General features: G+C 44.1%; 1 protein-coding gene across 16 annotated transcripts in view; it reads right to left on the minus strand.

Annotated features, from left to right (window-relative positions):
- The window catches only part of BLVRA (biliverdin reductase A), a 45,819-nt gene that overhangs the window by 17,785 nt on the left and 13,987 nt on the right, over window positions 1-14,047 (minus strand). For all 16 annotated transcript variants that reach the window (XR_014228722.1, XR_014228723.1, XR_014228724.1 and 13 more), the window contains 5 exons: window positions 9,314-9,441; window positions 7,450-7,569; window positions 6,720-6,817; window positions 5,201-5,308; window positions 4,283-4,454 (listed from right to left, as the gene is read on the minus strand). Coding sequence is in view for 7 of the 16 variants with exons in the window: in XM_082317280.1 (XP_082173406.1) it covers window positions 4,283-4,454; window positions 5,201-5,308; window positions 6,720-6,817; window positions 7,450-7,569; window positions 9,314-9,441 (626 nt within the window). In the remaining 9 variants the exon portion in view is untranslated. The remainder of the gene's footprint in view (window positions 1-4,282; window positions 4,455-5,200; window positions 5,309-6,719; window positions 6,818-7,449; window positions 7,570-9,313; window positions 9,442-14,047) is intronic.

Here is a 14,047-nt window from a genome sequence, read left to right on the forward strand (position 1 = left end):
GAAGTCCCAAGGCTACGTGTCACTGCAGGCCAGAAGGGTGCTTGAGGGCCATAGCACTCGGTATTTTCTGTGTTCTCATCCTTCCCCGAGGTGCCGGCTGTTGACCTCAGTCAGAGGCAGGCCGCTGAGCAAGCTGGGTTTTCCTCTGACTCAACAGAGCCGGTTTTATGTTCTTATGATAGCAAACAGCCACAGAGGGTTCAGGCCACTGTAATTCAAAGCTGCTTTATCTCAGGTAGGCAGGTATGAAGAAATCAGCGGGCAGACATAGGCAAAGATATCCACCATGTAACAGAGGGGAGTCCACAATACGATCCACAAGGGTGTCAGTGCAGGGTCACCTCCCTGGGGTGATCTAGAGCAGATGCACACCAATGATCAGACTCAAGCGTCTGCCTTCTTCTGCTCTAGCTTGGGGAAGCCACTGAACCAGAAGCACAATCATGCAGAGCGGGCAGAATTTAATCAAAGTGATTAAAATGACTGATTTAGATCAGTGAGCAGGAAAATACTAGGTTTACCAATAGATTTATCTTCTTCTGCAATTGGATTTTTGGTTATTTTCCCCAAGAGAGGTTGATTCTACTCGATTGGTAACCAAAACGTATTAATTTTTAATTAACAACAACTTCTACACTAAAATTAGTCCCTTTTTTGCTGTAAAGATATGTATGCTGCAAGTCTGCAAATTATTTAAGCAATTTTGTAGCTTAAGAAACAGGTTTGTATTTCATGTCAGAAATTGTGAAGGGCTGCTGGTTTTTTAATAGATTATTTGCCCATTTTCATTAAAGATCTGTATCAAAGTATTATCTGGCTATGGATGTAGTTAGTTATTTAGAAGTGTTAGTAGTGTTACTTAGAAGCAACAAATGCAGCATTTTTGGTAGCTGAATAAAGCCATATTAAACATGTTAGACAGTTAAAGAAGAAAAAGAAAGTTTAACCAAACACTAACAAACCACTTTTATACTGACTTTTTACAAAGCAAGCACTATCTGCAGTGAAGAAACCACCCTGACTTTTTACGGTCATTCTGTCTTTCCAGATTTCAGACTGGTGGAGCTCTCCTAGCTACGTTTTATTCAGAAATTGGAAGAGACTTTCTGCTTTTCTGATTCCCTGTTTCCCCAAATAATGAGTGGCCCTAGCTGGATTGTGCTAGCTCAATAAACCAAAATCAAGCAAACAGTCTTTGTACCTGCAGAATAATTAAGCTGGTTTCATGCTTGAAAGAATTCTGGGTCCACTCAGCTTAATATTTTATGCAGTAACTTCTGCAGAAAGCATGTATTACGTGATTTTTCATGGATATTCAATTTGAAGCTATTTTATTAGACTTTGTAAGTTTAGATCTCAATAAAAACATCATTTCAAATGTTTATTGTCAGAATATGTGTTCAGAAAATGACTTCAATTTCTTTTAAACATCTTCCTTTTCACGCTTTGAAAATGCCAATATTTTTTATTTACTATGTAATCAAGGAGGGGCTACCTTACCTTGGATGGGAATTAGACAATTAGACCCTACCCCTAGTTAACATCAAAAGAGACGTTGCCCAAATCATTATCTCTCCAGCTCACACTAAAAATCCATTTTTGACATTTACTGAATCCAAGCTCTGTAATCCTGGGACAGGAACTGCAGTCCCAAACCAGCCGGGGTGTCACTAGAGGTTTGGCTTTTCCTGGCCCGCTCAATGTTTTATCACAGAGAGGCTGTCAGCTCTATTGTCTTGGAAACACAACACAGGCAGAGGTCATCTCTCAGATAGCTGGGCGTCGGGCATTAACACACACCTCCAAAAGCCAGCCAGAGACAGATGAGCAGCCAGTGCGGGCTGTGCAGCGGAGACAGACTATAGCCTTTGCACAAATCCCTGCTTAACAAGCAGAACACAGGCTCCTGCGTTCTGCACCTGCTGTATTTTCCAAGGCAGAAAATAGGCTGAATTAATCTGATTTCTCAAGGTTAGTGTATTCGTGTCTTTCGAAAAAGGATGGGATAGCTCTCAGGAAAGGTGCGGACCTTTCCCATCCTTCAGCAAAATAAAGTTTGGGCAAATTAGAGCCGTAACACCACCACCATTACTGCTGGGCCATAACTTCGCTTGACAGAGAGTGGGCCAAATTCTCTACTGCTGTAACTCCACTGACGTCAATGGGGGAAGGTCAGCAGGAAATATGGCCCTGCCACCGAACGGAATACAGGGACGCTATGTAACTTTCCAGCTGGCGTAAATTATCCCAGAGCCATAAAGCTGACTGTCCCCCGAGGTCATTAAAAAGCTCAGGGTGACAAAACACTTACTGACCCATACAAATAGTTAGCAGTGAGCTAAGAAAAGCGGGTACCTGTTAGCGGTGTAGAGCAGGAAAAAAAAACAGAAATCCAGAAGTGGTTCTGTATCTAGCAAATATCATGCATAGCAGCTAAGGATTACCTAGGAGACAGGCCAGCCAGGGAAATGTTTAAGCCACCCGCTAGTTCCACCTGCTGGAATTAGTTCAAAATCTCACTCTATATAGATCTTTACAGCTACTTGTGTTACTGGCAAATTGCTAAGAGCGTAAACTGAGCTTGTATACAGAGTTCTCTCCTCTCACAACTGCATTTTAAAAGGAATTGGAAATGAAGTTTTATTTAAAGAGAGAGGAAGATTGCTAAGACAAGATGCTAATCGCACGATAAACTGCGGTGGGCTTTGTAAGACTGGCTGACTAAATGCTCAACTAGACGTGCGGTGAAACTAACAGTTTAAATGACCCCTGATTATTCGCTCCCCAAATAGCTAGTCCTTCAGGTCATTACTTTTAACTAAACATTTATCTAAAATTCTTAAAGAAGTAAGCATTCATGTTAGGTGTTTTTTTCTTTTTTGGGGTTGTTGGTTTGGGTTTTTTTTGTTGTAAGTGTTGTAGCAGTATAAGTGCAACAAAAAAGGGTAATTTATTACAAATGAAGACAGGCCAGAATATTTTCCCATGGGGTCTTATTTTCCCCTGCTCTCCCTAGTCTTCTCATCTGCGTCTTGTCATATGCCTATGAGGGGGTCATCTGCCTCAAAGGCAGAGCATGCTATGTGGAAAAACAGGAAAATAGGAGTAAAGGGAAAGGAACAAATTGTTCCATCACCATTCCTACCTCCTAGGAAACATATAGGGCTTGGGCAACTTCTCTGTACCTTTTCATGTCAGACAATTCTCAAGTTACATCTATAGCATGCAGTAAACTGTTGTCATAAGTAACTTCAACCTGTCTGGAAGGACATGACCTCCATGCGGATGGCCCAGAATGACCAAACCGGAGAGTTTCCAGCAAAATACACCACCAGACTTTGGACCAAGTTGAGTTCTCAATTCACAGTATGAAACACTGATGACTTACTTCATGGTCATATAATATTTAAAAATATACTATTTTATAGCAAGGCCATTAAAAACATACTATTTGACAGCAAGGCTATTTGTTATCATATAATAAAAGGGAGATCAAGCTCATTATTATAAAATGCATCATCAAAAGAGTTTTCTGCAAAAAAGTCATAGTGCAATGATTGGGAAAAATGACAAGTAATCCTGGTTGCTGGATTCTCACTCAGCCCGACACACTTATGCAACAAAAGCAAAAAGAGAAGAAATGGGAAACAGACTGTTGTCCTATCAGGATTGACAGGAGGTTGACAGGAAAAATCGAGAAAACTTCAGGACTGCAGATTAGGCATTAGTCAAGAGGAAACTTTGCATGTTGGCCTTTCAGTAGTTTATTATACTTCTGCTCGAAATGTGTAATTTTTTCTTAACCTCCAGCTAGTACTACATATTAGCACAAACATTATACTGCTATAAGCTAAGTATTATAACTAGTGCATTACCTTTTCAAACAGTCATATACTTTCAACCTTTAAAGAAAGGTTAGCTTTCAATGGACAGCTAGAATGTCTCATGCTAAACAAAAAATACCCTGCATCTGAACAATTTTTCAGAGTGCAAGAGAAGGGTCTTTCAATCTCGGGCATACTAAAATGCATTATGGGCCCATTCCTACATTCTGACATCAGAAAAGAGCTTTTAAACCTCCTTGTGCTCTTCAGCAGACATTGTTTGGTGGTGGCTCTTTTTACCATTATTACTATAGGAAGTATTTTCAGGGCCGGTTCTCTTGTACACTTTCATGCCAGCATCCACCCATTCTGTTTCCGCAAGAGGAAGAGAGGATGCAGAACTCCTGCAGATGATACCTGAGGAGCCTGGCTCACCTGCTGCCATGGCCATTACTCACTTCTTGTTTGCCGTCTGAAAGTGAACAGTCATTCTGGAATAATTCTTATCCTTCTGCTTTTCTCTGGTGGCAGAGGTAACAGTGAGGTCTCCAAAAAGGTCAATCAGCCAAGTCAGTCGGGCAATTCCACTGAAAGCTGGGAATCCTGCTTTGTTTTCATCGAGGACGCTACCTGGTGCAACAGCAACAGAAAGTCTTGAGAAATGGGAAGGAGAATAATGCCCTCCGCAGAGGAAAGGCTGAAGAAATTGCAGTGTTGCAGGCTTAGAGACCAGAGTGTAGAAAGGCCATGAGCAGATGGATGGACCGAGTAGGAAAGTCAACAAATATGGTCAACCTTGAAATGGATCAGTTGATGAGCTATGACAGAGAAGGCTGCACAAAGTACATATACAACAAAGCCTCCAGGATGTGTTGAGGACAGGAGGGTGTATGTGGATTCAACAAGGGAATGACGTAAGGAGAAAACAGACTTCAAAACCTCTCCCAGCTCTTCTGGGGCCAAACACCAGTACGGAAGACTAAAGGTCCCCACTAGAAATTAGGACACTTCATCACAGCTCATCATCCTCTCTGAGACCAATATGAATGAGAAATTCATCACTACCACCAAAGTACAGAAGGGATGAAGATGTGCTCTCTCCTCCATACAACAAGGCATGGGCTTGCATTCTTCACCAAATAGCAGAAAGAGATTAGCAAAGCAACAGCCCGTAGAAGACAACTGTTAAGGCAAAGGTGCTTTCCAGACAGTTCTGTAATTTCATGGAAATATCCAGAACTGATACCTGTGTCTCTAGTCCAGTTTATAGACAGACTCCCGTCTAAAAGGACTGAATGAAGCCTTGGAAGGACTGGTGTCCCTATGGAGCAGGCAGACAAATCCAGATGGACTTTGATTTCCTCACAGCCACTGACCTGTGAAATGCAATGTTCCCTTCACCAGGTCTTTCCCAGCCACCTCTTTTTTCAGCTGCTTGTACTCTTCAGTCAGAAGCTCAATGTGCTCCACATGGAGTACTTTACCTGCCATTAAAAAAACAAAACAAAACAAAAACACACACACCAAAAATCAGGACAGAGTAAATAAAAGCTTTCTGTGTGAATCAAAGGCACGTCTAAGCAGTAAAGGCTTCACCAGCCACCACTGGGAGCTCACTTAGAAATGTTCTCATGCATGGCTGGCAAAACGATGTCAAAAAGAAAAACCAAACACAGGCCCTGTGCTGAGGCATCAATCTCGGTTAAGGATTTTCAGGAGACAACAAATATAGAGACTATAGGAACAGTAGCCACTATGTTTAACAGAAACTCTGTAATGAAACCCAATACCCAACTAAGGCTGAAACATGAGTCTTCAAAGTAAAAGATGGATTAATTCTTGGCCTCTTTTCCCTCACATTTCCTTGTTCTGCATTTTTCCTCCCAGGGCAGTAGGAAAGAAAAAGTAGGGGAAAAAAAATAGCATAATACTCAGACCCAGATTGTAACAATATGTTAAGGACCACCTCCCTCCATTGCAATTAATTGGGCTACTTTGGAATAGAGGCTATCCAATACATGTTGAATGTGGCCCTCATTCAATATGTGTTTTTCTGGAAGGTTTCCAGGAGAGTCAATTTAGGCTGCTGACAGTAACTGCTGCTGCTTCAAGAGGCGAGGCATAAATTCTGCTCAATGGGAAGCCATTTGGCGAGCGACAAGGCAGTAAGTGGTGTTGGTACAGGGAAACAGCAAAGCAGAAATCCTATACCTCCGGTGTTTTAGGACAAAAGTCACAAAGGAAATTTTTAAGAAGCAGTGGTATAAATAGTGCAGCTTGTCCAAACGGTTTGCACTCCGCTCCTGCCCAGCACTGTTCTGTTCCTTGCAGCCCCACACATCCCCGCTGGCCCCAGCTGAACTGCCAGCTTCTGACCCTTGGCACCACAGGGGTGGGACCACACGCCTTCCAGAAATAAAGAGATTTTGCTTAGAGACAAGCTCTCTCTCAGACAGGGATCCCTTGCTGGCCTACAATAGCATGAGCAGCTGTGCGTGACCAGCACATCACAAATGCTAGAAGCTAGGAGAGCTGTTTCCAGTCTTATTTTCAGGGAGAGAGAGGACAGGGGAGTGCACAACTCCAATGGCTACACTCATTAAGTGCTTTACTATCACTGCAACTGGTTTCCTTCTCCAGCTGCATTCTTAGTGGCAGAAGCAGACGCCAGTGCTTTTGTGAGGGCAAATGTACTGTACTCCTAGCCTTGACATTTGTGTGTTTATTTCCCCATTGGCACATGTCTTAAATCCTAGATTGACACATCTCTGAGACAGGCATACTCCCTTGTATGTCACGATTAATAGTAGACTGGAGCCCTGCCTTTGAGTTTGATGCCTTTGGTGCTACCAAACAGGTAATACTGTTTGCACCCTTGAGAACAAATGCCATTACCTTTCTGTTCAGCCATCTCCCAGAGCTCATGGGCCGCCTTAGCAGACAAAGCCATGGGGTATTCAACGAGGACATGTTTCCCAGCTTCTAAAAACATTCTGAAAGGGATACAAGATCACTCTTCAAAATGTATATCATCGTAATCATCTCTCTCCACTGTGCAAGCTGCTTCTCATTCCCACAGTCAGCCCCATACGGAGAAATGCACAACATGGAGTAACAGAAATAAATGGCAAGTTTCCTAGCAAGGATGGTGTGGTGGCTACATCACACATTTGAACACCAGGAGAACTGGGTTTTAATTCTCCTTTTTCCAGAGAATTCCCTCACTCATCTACAGCAAGTCACTAAAATGCCGCAGTGTTGAGCACTGCAATTTCTAACTTCCAGACACTTGAGTGGATGGAATGGGGCACTGGAGTGCCCTTCCTCTATATAATCTGTGAGGAAAGGCTTTAAATCCTGTTTCAAGCTGCCTGTCCATCAAACACAGGCCTAGAGGTACGCAATTGAAATTACTTGGAAAATGAATGCATCTTAAATCCTAGTCTCTTCCAGGGCTTATTGGGTGCTCTAGGGAACTCACTATCATTCACTTCAGGCTTCTAGGCTGGCAGTCTCTCCTCCAGTGTCTACATCCTCTCCTGCAACAGCTTTACACAGCTCATCTATGCTTCTAAATTACAGGGGAGAGGGTGGGAAAAGGAAAAAAACAAACACCTCAAAATACCTGATGGTTTCTTCATGGCTTCTGTTCTCTGTGCTGATGAAGGCTGCATGGATCTCTTTGTTTCTTAGAGCATCTTCCAGGCTAATCTGCTTGGCCTCATTAATGTTGCCAAAACTTCTCCTGTGTATTTAGCATAAATACAACCAGAGCATAACCATCACAGTCCATTCTTCCCAACTGCATGTTGTGCAGCAGCACTTAGAAATTGTTCCCATGGACCACTGTCTCACTGAGTTCAACCGGGGTACAACAAAGGCAGCTTGTAATCCAGAAAGGGCATGAGCACTTACAGACAGAAGTGGAGTGCACAAAAGACAAAAACAGGTGGGTCAGTGTGTAGGTGGTGGTATCAGTACAGAAACCATCCTGCTATTGAAGTATAAAGTGCTTTTTGGTTTTCTTTTTTTGGTTTTGGTGGTTTGGTTTTTAATAAGCATCATTATGAAAGAGCCATTTTAAGAGTAACTTGAAAGAGAACAGTGTTCCTATGAGAGAACTTCTCCCCACCATGCTGGACAACATGGGCAAAAACACTTGAGTCAGCAGGGCCACATGCAACTACAACAAGTATGGACAAGCAGGAAAGGGACAAAGCAGATGCTTGGCTATGACGGCTCATACCTTGCAACACACACACCATGTCGGTGCTAAAGGGAAGGCTCTCTTGGCCACCACCCTGAGCACATCTCCACCTGAAAATGAAACACAGACACTCGCCCCAAAAGCCCTTTGCATTAGCGAAGACTGGAGCAGACACCTTGACGGTGTTAGGATAGGCGACAGATGGCATGAGGGTAGGCCACAAGCAGGACTTGAAAGCAAAGACAGGTAATGTTTGTATGTGATTGGAATGCAAAGAGCAAGGCAACATATCCAAGCAAGCTGGCTGTGAACTGTGCCTTTCGACAGTACTGTTTCTCAACAGAAGTAGTGGAAGCCCTGTCTTCAGCATTGCTCAAGGCTAGCCGTAGCACTAGCAAAGGCATCAGGGAACCAAGAGTGTATTTGGCAGGGAGATAAAATGGATGACCTAATGGGTCCTTTCAGTCTCAAACAACCCTGACTGCATGATTTAAATATAGCTGGAAAAATACATTCACAGTCTGAGATCCATACATGTACCGCCTAACTATTTAAAACCTTTATGCTCTGCTGTTATGGGGCAGATGGTCTAGCAGGAATGCTCAGAGGGAGGTGTATGCGTAACATGGTCCTGCTAAATTTCCATGGCTCCAAGCTAGCGAGAAAAACCATAAAGTTGCTCTCTAAGAGGCAACCTTACAGTATGTACTAAATTATGAGATTTTCTTTAAAAACATCTACAGGTTCAGTATTTGGTTTAAAAAAAAAATAAGATAGAATTTTAGGATGAAGTTGTAGTGTTAGGAGCTTTACAACACGTGTTTTTGTAAAAAAAGTTTTTAAAAACATGCTATGTTTTTTAAACATTTCTAGAAATTTCATGTAGACATTAGCTCATTGGTGTTATTATTGTCTGTACCATCCTAAACCTACAGGAAATTTCAGTCAGATAGAATTGCATTTCTTTTTATCACACCGATGCTGCACTGAGAATGTCTCTCAGCTTTTTAGTCACTTCTGCAAGGTATCTCACTAAGGTAACCTATTTGTTCCCTCTCGCAAAGCCTTCTGTGCTCAGTTCCTAGCTGCCACTCAGAATGACAGGCATATTTGCATAAACTTTCCCTTTTCAGACAGCCATAATTATAAGAGAAACATAAAACTTCGGATATTCATCTCCTGCCCCCCTCAAATAATAGTCCTCCACGTGGAAAGGCATGCGCACCAGAAGAAAGGAACAGTACAATATCCATATTAAACATGCTAAGATGAAATTTCTAACCTGGATACAAATCCAAGGAGTTTCAGGTGCTCAGAAGGGCTGGAAGGCATTGGATTCATCAAGTCTCGGATCCGTGCTAAGCCAGCAATTCCAACTCCAACAACCACGGTCCCAAACATTTTGTTAATCTGACCAAAGGGAAAAAAAAAAGAAGCAACATTTTTTTCTTTTAGCAGGGAGAGGAGCAGCTGGGAGGGGAGGTGGGAGGATGAATTACTCTTGAGCCCTGCTTTCATACAGCCAAACCTTATTCAGATGTCAGCAATCAGCTAACAGAGATGTGATGCTACAGGCTACTGAGCTCACTCGCATCCCATTGAAATGTGGTCAAGCAGTTCAGCCCGTCACAGGAGTGGTCATGAGACCTGTATTTAACAGCTATTATATCACAGCTCCGGCACAAAGTTCTTCCTTCCCATGAATAGAAGGCAGACTTCAAAAGGGAGACATTCTTCTATTTATATCATCGCTTCCATGCTGGAAAGGAGCCAAAAGGTTCTGCAAACCCAGCAGAGCTTTATATAAACCCTGATGACTTCCTGAGCGTCTGCAGCACAGCATGCTCTGGGCTGCCGCACGGACATTCGCAGTGCACAGCAGCATAGCCGGAATACTTTGGGACAGGAAGCAAAGAGCATCTTTTCTTCCCCCATGTAACCACTGGCACGTCCTACAATGTCAAGATACAGCCAACCATCTGATAATTTGGTCGAGATGCTTGCTTGACATTTCCATACACGAAGAAAGCTCTGTCATCCCTTTAATGACAAGCAGGCATGTCCTCAAGATTTACATCTCCCAAAAGCACATTCCTGCCACAATTGCATCATGCGGAGGACGAGCCAGGTATTGCGCTCACTGGCTGGGCTGCTGGGCCACTGGTAATAAATTCTTCTGTTGGTTTTATGATTCACCATTGATTTGCGGAAGCACTGGACAACCGGTGTAACCTTTCAAACCTGCACTGTTCCACCACTCTGAGGACTAGCAACACTTCATAAAGTAATTTTAAGATTTACAGGAAAAATGGTCTAAAACCAAGCCAAGTCAGCCCCTCTGCATTTTTTGCTCCTTCCATCCTACGACAGCATCCCTTCAAAATCTGTTTCTTCTGTTTCAGTGTTCTCCGCCTTGCCGCTGCTGATCCCTTCACACTACTGAACTCTTTCAATCACTTCCACTACCTGGTTGCAGCCCTTCAAATCCTTCCGAGACTTAAATGGATAAATGGACAACCCCACTTCACTCCTCCTTGTGCCTCTTGTCTGACAGGATCACAGTGCAGCAGCACAGCCGTAAGTGACTCTTCTGACAGTGCCAGAGGTTGACAGCTGCTAAGAAATTACATCAACTGGCACAAAGGAGAAAAAAAAAAAAAACACAACAAAAAAGCAAGCCCCTCTCCAATCACACGTCATGTCTGGATTTTGTTTTTGTATAAGCTCCTGCCTACGTATATATTCCTGTCGGTGCTGAACTCTGCTTACTTTATACATGCCAAGAGGGTACAAGGGTAAAACACGCAGCAGCATGTTTAATATAAAAGAAAAAATAAGCGATACTGGAAGAGTTCTCTAGGGGGATTACAGTGACATCTCATTACCAAATATTTGAGGTATAACATGATGACACTGCTTACCAGGGAAGAGAGATGTATAGGGCTGAGAGAGGGGGGGGAAAGGAGGGTAACATAACCACACAACCCATTTTCAGTTCCACCCACAGGCAGAGTCCTGGTCCGGGCTCTCAGTTACACTTGCTTTTCTCTACGGCCAAAGAGAAAAGAGACTGAGACTTGCAGAATGATCTTGGCTGGAAGGAGCCCCTGGAGGTCACCTGATCCAAACCCCACTCAGCCACACCAGGGCAACGCCAATTTCTGACTGTCCCCATGGATGGGAATCCGGCAGCTTCTCAGGGCCCCTGCTGCAGTGTTTGACCACCCTCACAGCAAGACCTTCTTAGTATCTACTCAGAGTTTCCTGCATTGCCTTTTGCCATTTCACTGCAGATCTCCCAGAAGATTGTGGCTCCAGCTCCTCTACATCCTCCCATCAGAAAGCTGTAGGCAGCAATAATATCCCCCTTTACCCTTCTTCTCTGGAGGCTGTACAAACCCAGTCCCCTAAGCCACTCTTTGTTCATCATCTGCTCCAGCCCCCTGACCATCTTGGTGGCTCTCCACCGGACTCACTCCTGTATTTAACTTATTTCTCGGACCAGGGTACACAAAACTGGACATAGCACTGCAGGTGTAGCCAGGTCCTGTTGGCTACACTCTTACTAATGCAGTCCAGGACACAGTTGGCCGCCTTTGCCAGAAGAGCATGCTGTGGCCTGAGGTTCAACTTGTCCACCAGCATCTGCAGGGCACTTTGTGACTTTCCAGCCAGGCAGTCCCCAACCTCCACTGGTGCACAGGGTTATTCCACCCTGGACAAGGGACTCCACGTTTGCCTTTGCTGAACTTCATGATGTTCCTGTCTGCTGTTTCTCCAGCCTGCCCAGGCCCCTCTGGTGTATTGACCACTCCCCCCAGTTTGATTTCATCCACAGATTTGGCGAAGCTGCTCTCCATCCTATTGTCCAGGTTATTAATAAAGACATTTAACAGTATTTAAGATGAGCGCAATACTTGCCCTCTTCCAGTCACCAGGAACCTCCCCTGATCAGCAAGTGGCTTTGCCATGACATCAACCAAGTCCCTCAGCACCCTTGGATGCACCTTGTCTGGTGCCAGGGGCTGCTGTACAATCAATTAGCTCAAGAGCTATGTCACTGTCTTCCTCTACTGTGGGTAACACTACATTGCCACAGACTCTGTTAGCAGACTCAGAAACCTGGGAGGTCTGAAGACAAACCCTACAAGTGAAAGCCACGTAAAAAAAGGCATCAAGTACCTTTAATTTCCTTCACCCTGGCCCCACTGAGCAGCAGACTCATATTTTCTCAGCCTGCTTTTTATTGCCAATATACCCAGAGCCTGTGCTCTGGGAAGGTCGTCCCTGTAGATCAACCTCAGCCCCTCTGCCCCCCAGGGCAGTCTCCCATAGGACCCTGCCAAGCAGAGCCATCAAAAAGCAAAAAACCTGCTCTTCTGAAGTGTATGGTTGTAATTCTTTAAAATTTAGACTCATAAAGGGCTCCAGTTTGAACGAGGACCAGGTCAGCAGAGGTTTAAAAGCAGTCCAGCGAGAGAGCAGCTGATCAGGGGCTTTCTTTAAGTTCAGAAATTTCCCAGGTTACTGGAGTGTTAAGCTGTTAATATTTGCCTACTGCCTTTAGCAGGACTGGGAGTGGGAGTCGCACAGCAGACAAATTCCCCCGAAGCTCCTACAGTCATCCTGTTTCCAAGAACTGCTTTTTTTTTCTGGTGAGCTGCTGACCTCTGCTTCAATGAAGTGAAGAAGGTGGGGGAGCCGACTGCCTTCTTCCACTGCTATGAACAAAGAACATCTCTCAGCAGATGCTCAGGTTGCTGAACATCAACATTTTTGCCTCTCCTTTGAAAAACTTTCCTAGTTTCATCTGATTAACAACTTCTGACCTCCCCAAAAGTCACATTTAAGAGAAGCAAGATGATTTCAACCTAGGAACAAAACCTGTTACTATGCAACCTGTTGCCATAGCAACCAGCCATTTGGTCCAGGTCAAGGGTTTGCAGGCTAATACGGTATCCACAAAGAAAGAGACAGCTCCTAAATGTACATTATAGAACCTCCGCTTATGCACGTAGCTAAGAGAAAAATCACTACGTCTGCATCCCCACTGCTGCTTTTTATTACCCTCATTTTGCTCACACAACAAATCCTGGAGCTGCTCAGGGAGAAAAGCAAATTAGATGTTTTTTGGAACTGTCATGAACCACGTAAGAGCAGAATACAGAATACTCATCTGAGAGTCCAGATGAATATATGAATATTTACTCCTTAGTTCAAACCTTTACACTAGGATAACAGCTACAGTTGTCTTTCAAGTACAAAAATGATGAAAGAGGAAGCCCAAACCATAAACTGCTATGCCTGCCTTCCATGCCTTTTTCTTAAGATAGGTGATCTCAGTCAAAGCTTTGACAAAAAGATTTCAGAGGCATTTTCAAGGCTGCTGAACTTTGGCGCCTGTCATACTGAAAAATTGTACAGTAAGTGATATACCAGTACATCAGCCAGCATCCAAAAGCATTTTTCTCCACCCTTTCCTAACTGGCTGTATGAAACCAAAGGGGCTGGTGAGAAGATTAGAAAGAGGTGTCCTTCATGCTCACAGCTGGTGATTGAAGCGTGCCTCCCACCGCCCAGCAGCAACCGCCCTGGTCTGGTGGCAGGCAGCCCTGCCAGCCCCACCAAGGGTCCCCTCTGAACCGGGGCGGGGAGCACGGCGGCTGCCGACCGGTGCGGGAGCTCTTCCTCACTGACAGCCAGAACAAGTGGCTCCTCTTACTGAGGGAGATGAGCCCTGCATCACACTGAGAAGCAGACCCGAGAACAGCATCTAGCTGAAGAAGATCATTTATCCTACACCAATATATCATCGTCCTGTCACCCTTCTGCTCTCTGTTGAGATTTCTGTGCTTGCGCTGCTTATTTCCTCCACTGAATAGATATAGACTACTCTGTTACAAATAAAAGTGCTCTATACCCAAGTATTCTTGCAAAAATTAGCAGCAAAACAGGAATATTCAGCAGCAAAACAGGCAATGCCCAAAGGGATCGGTCACCCAGCACATGTGTTCCT

The sequence above is a fragment of the Platalea leucorodia genome (genome assembly GCF_965183815.1).
Source record: "Platalea leucorodia genome assembly, chromosome: 1".
Taxonomy (NCBI): domain Eukaryota; kingdom Metazoa; phylum Chordata; class Aves; order Pelecaniformes; family Threskiornithidae; genus Platalea; species Platalea leucorodia.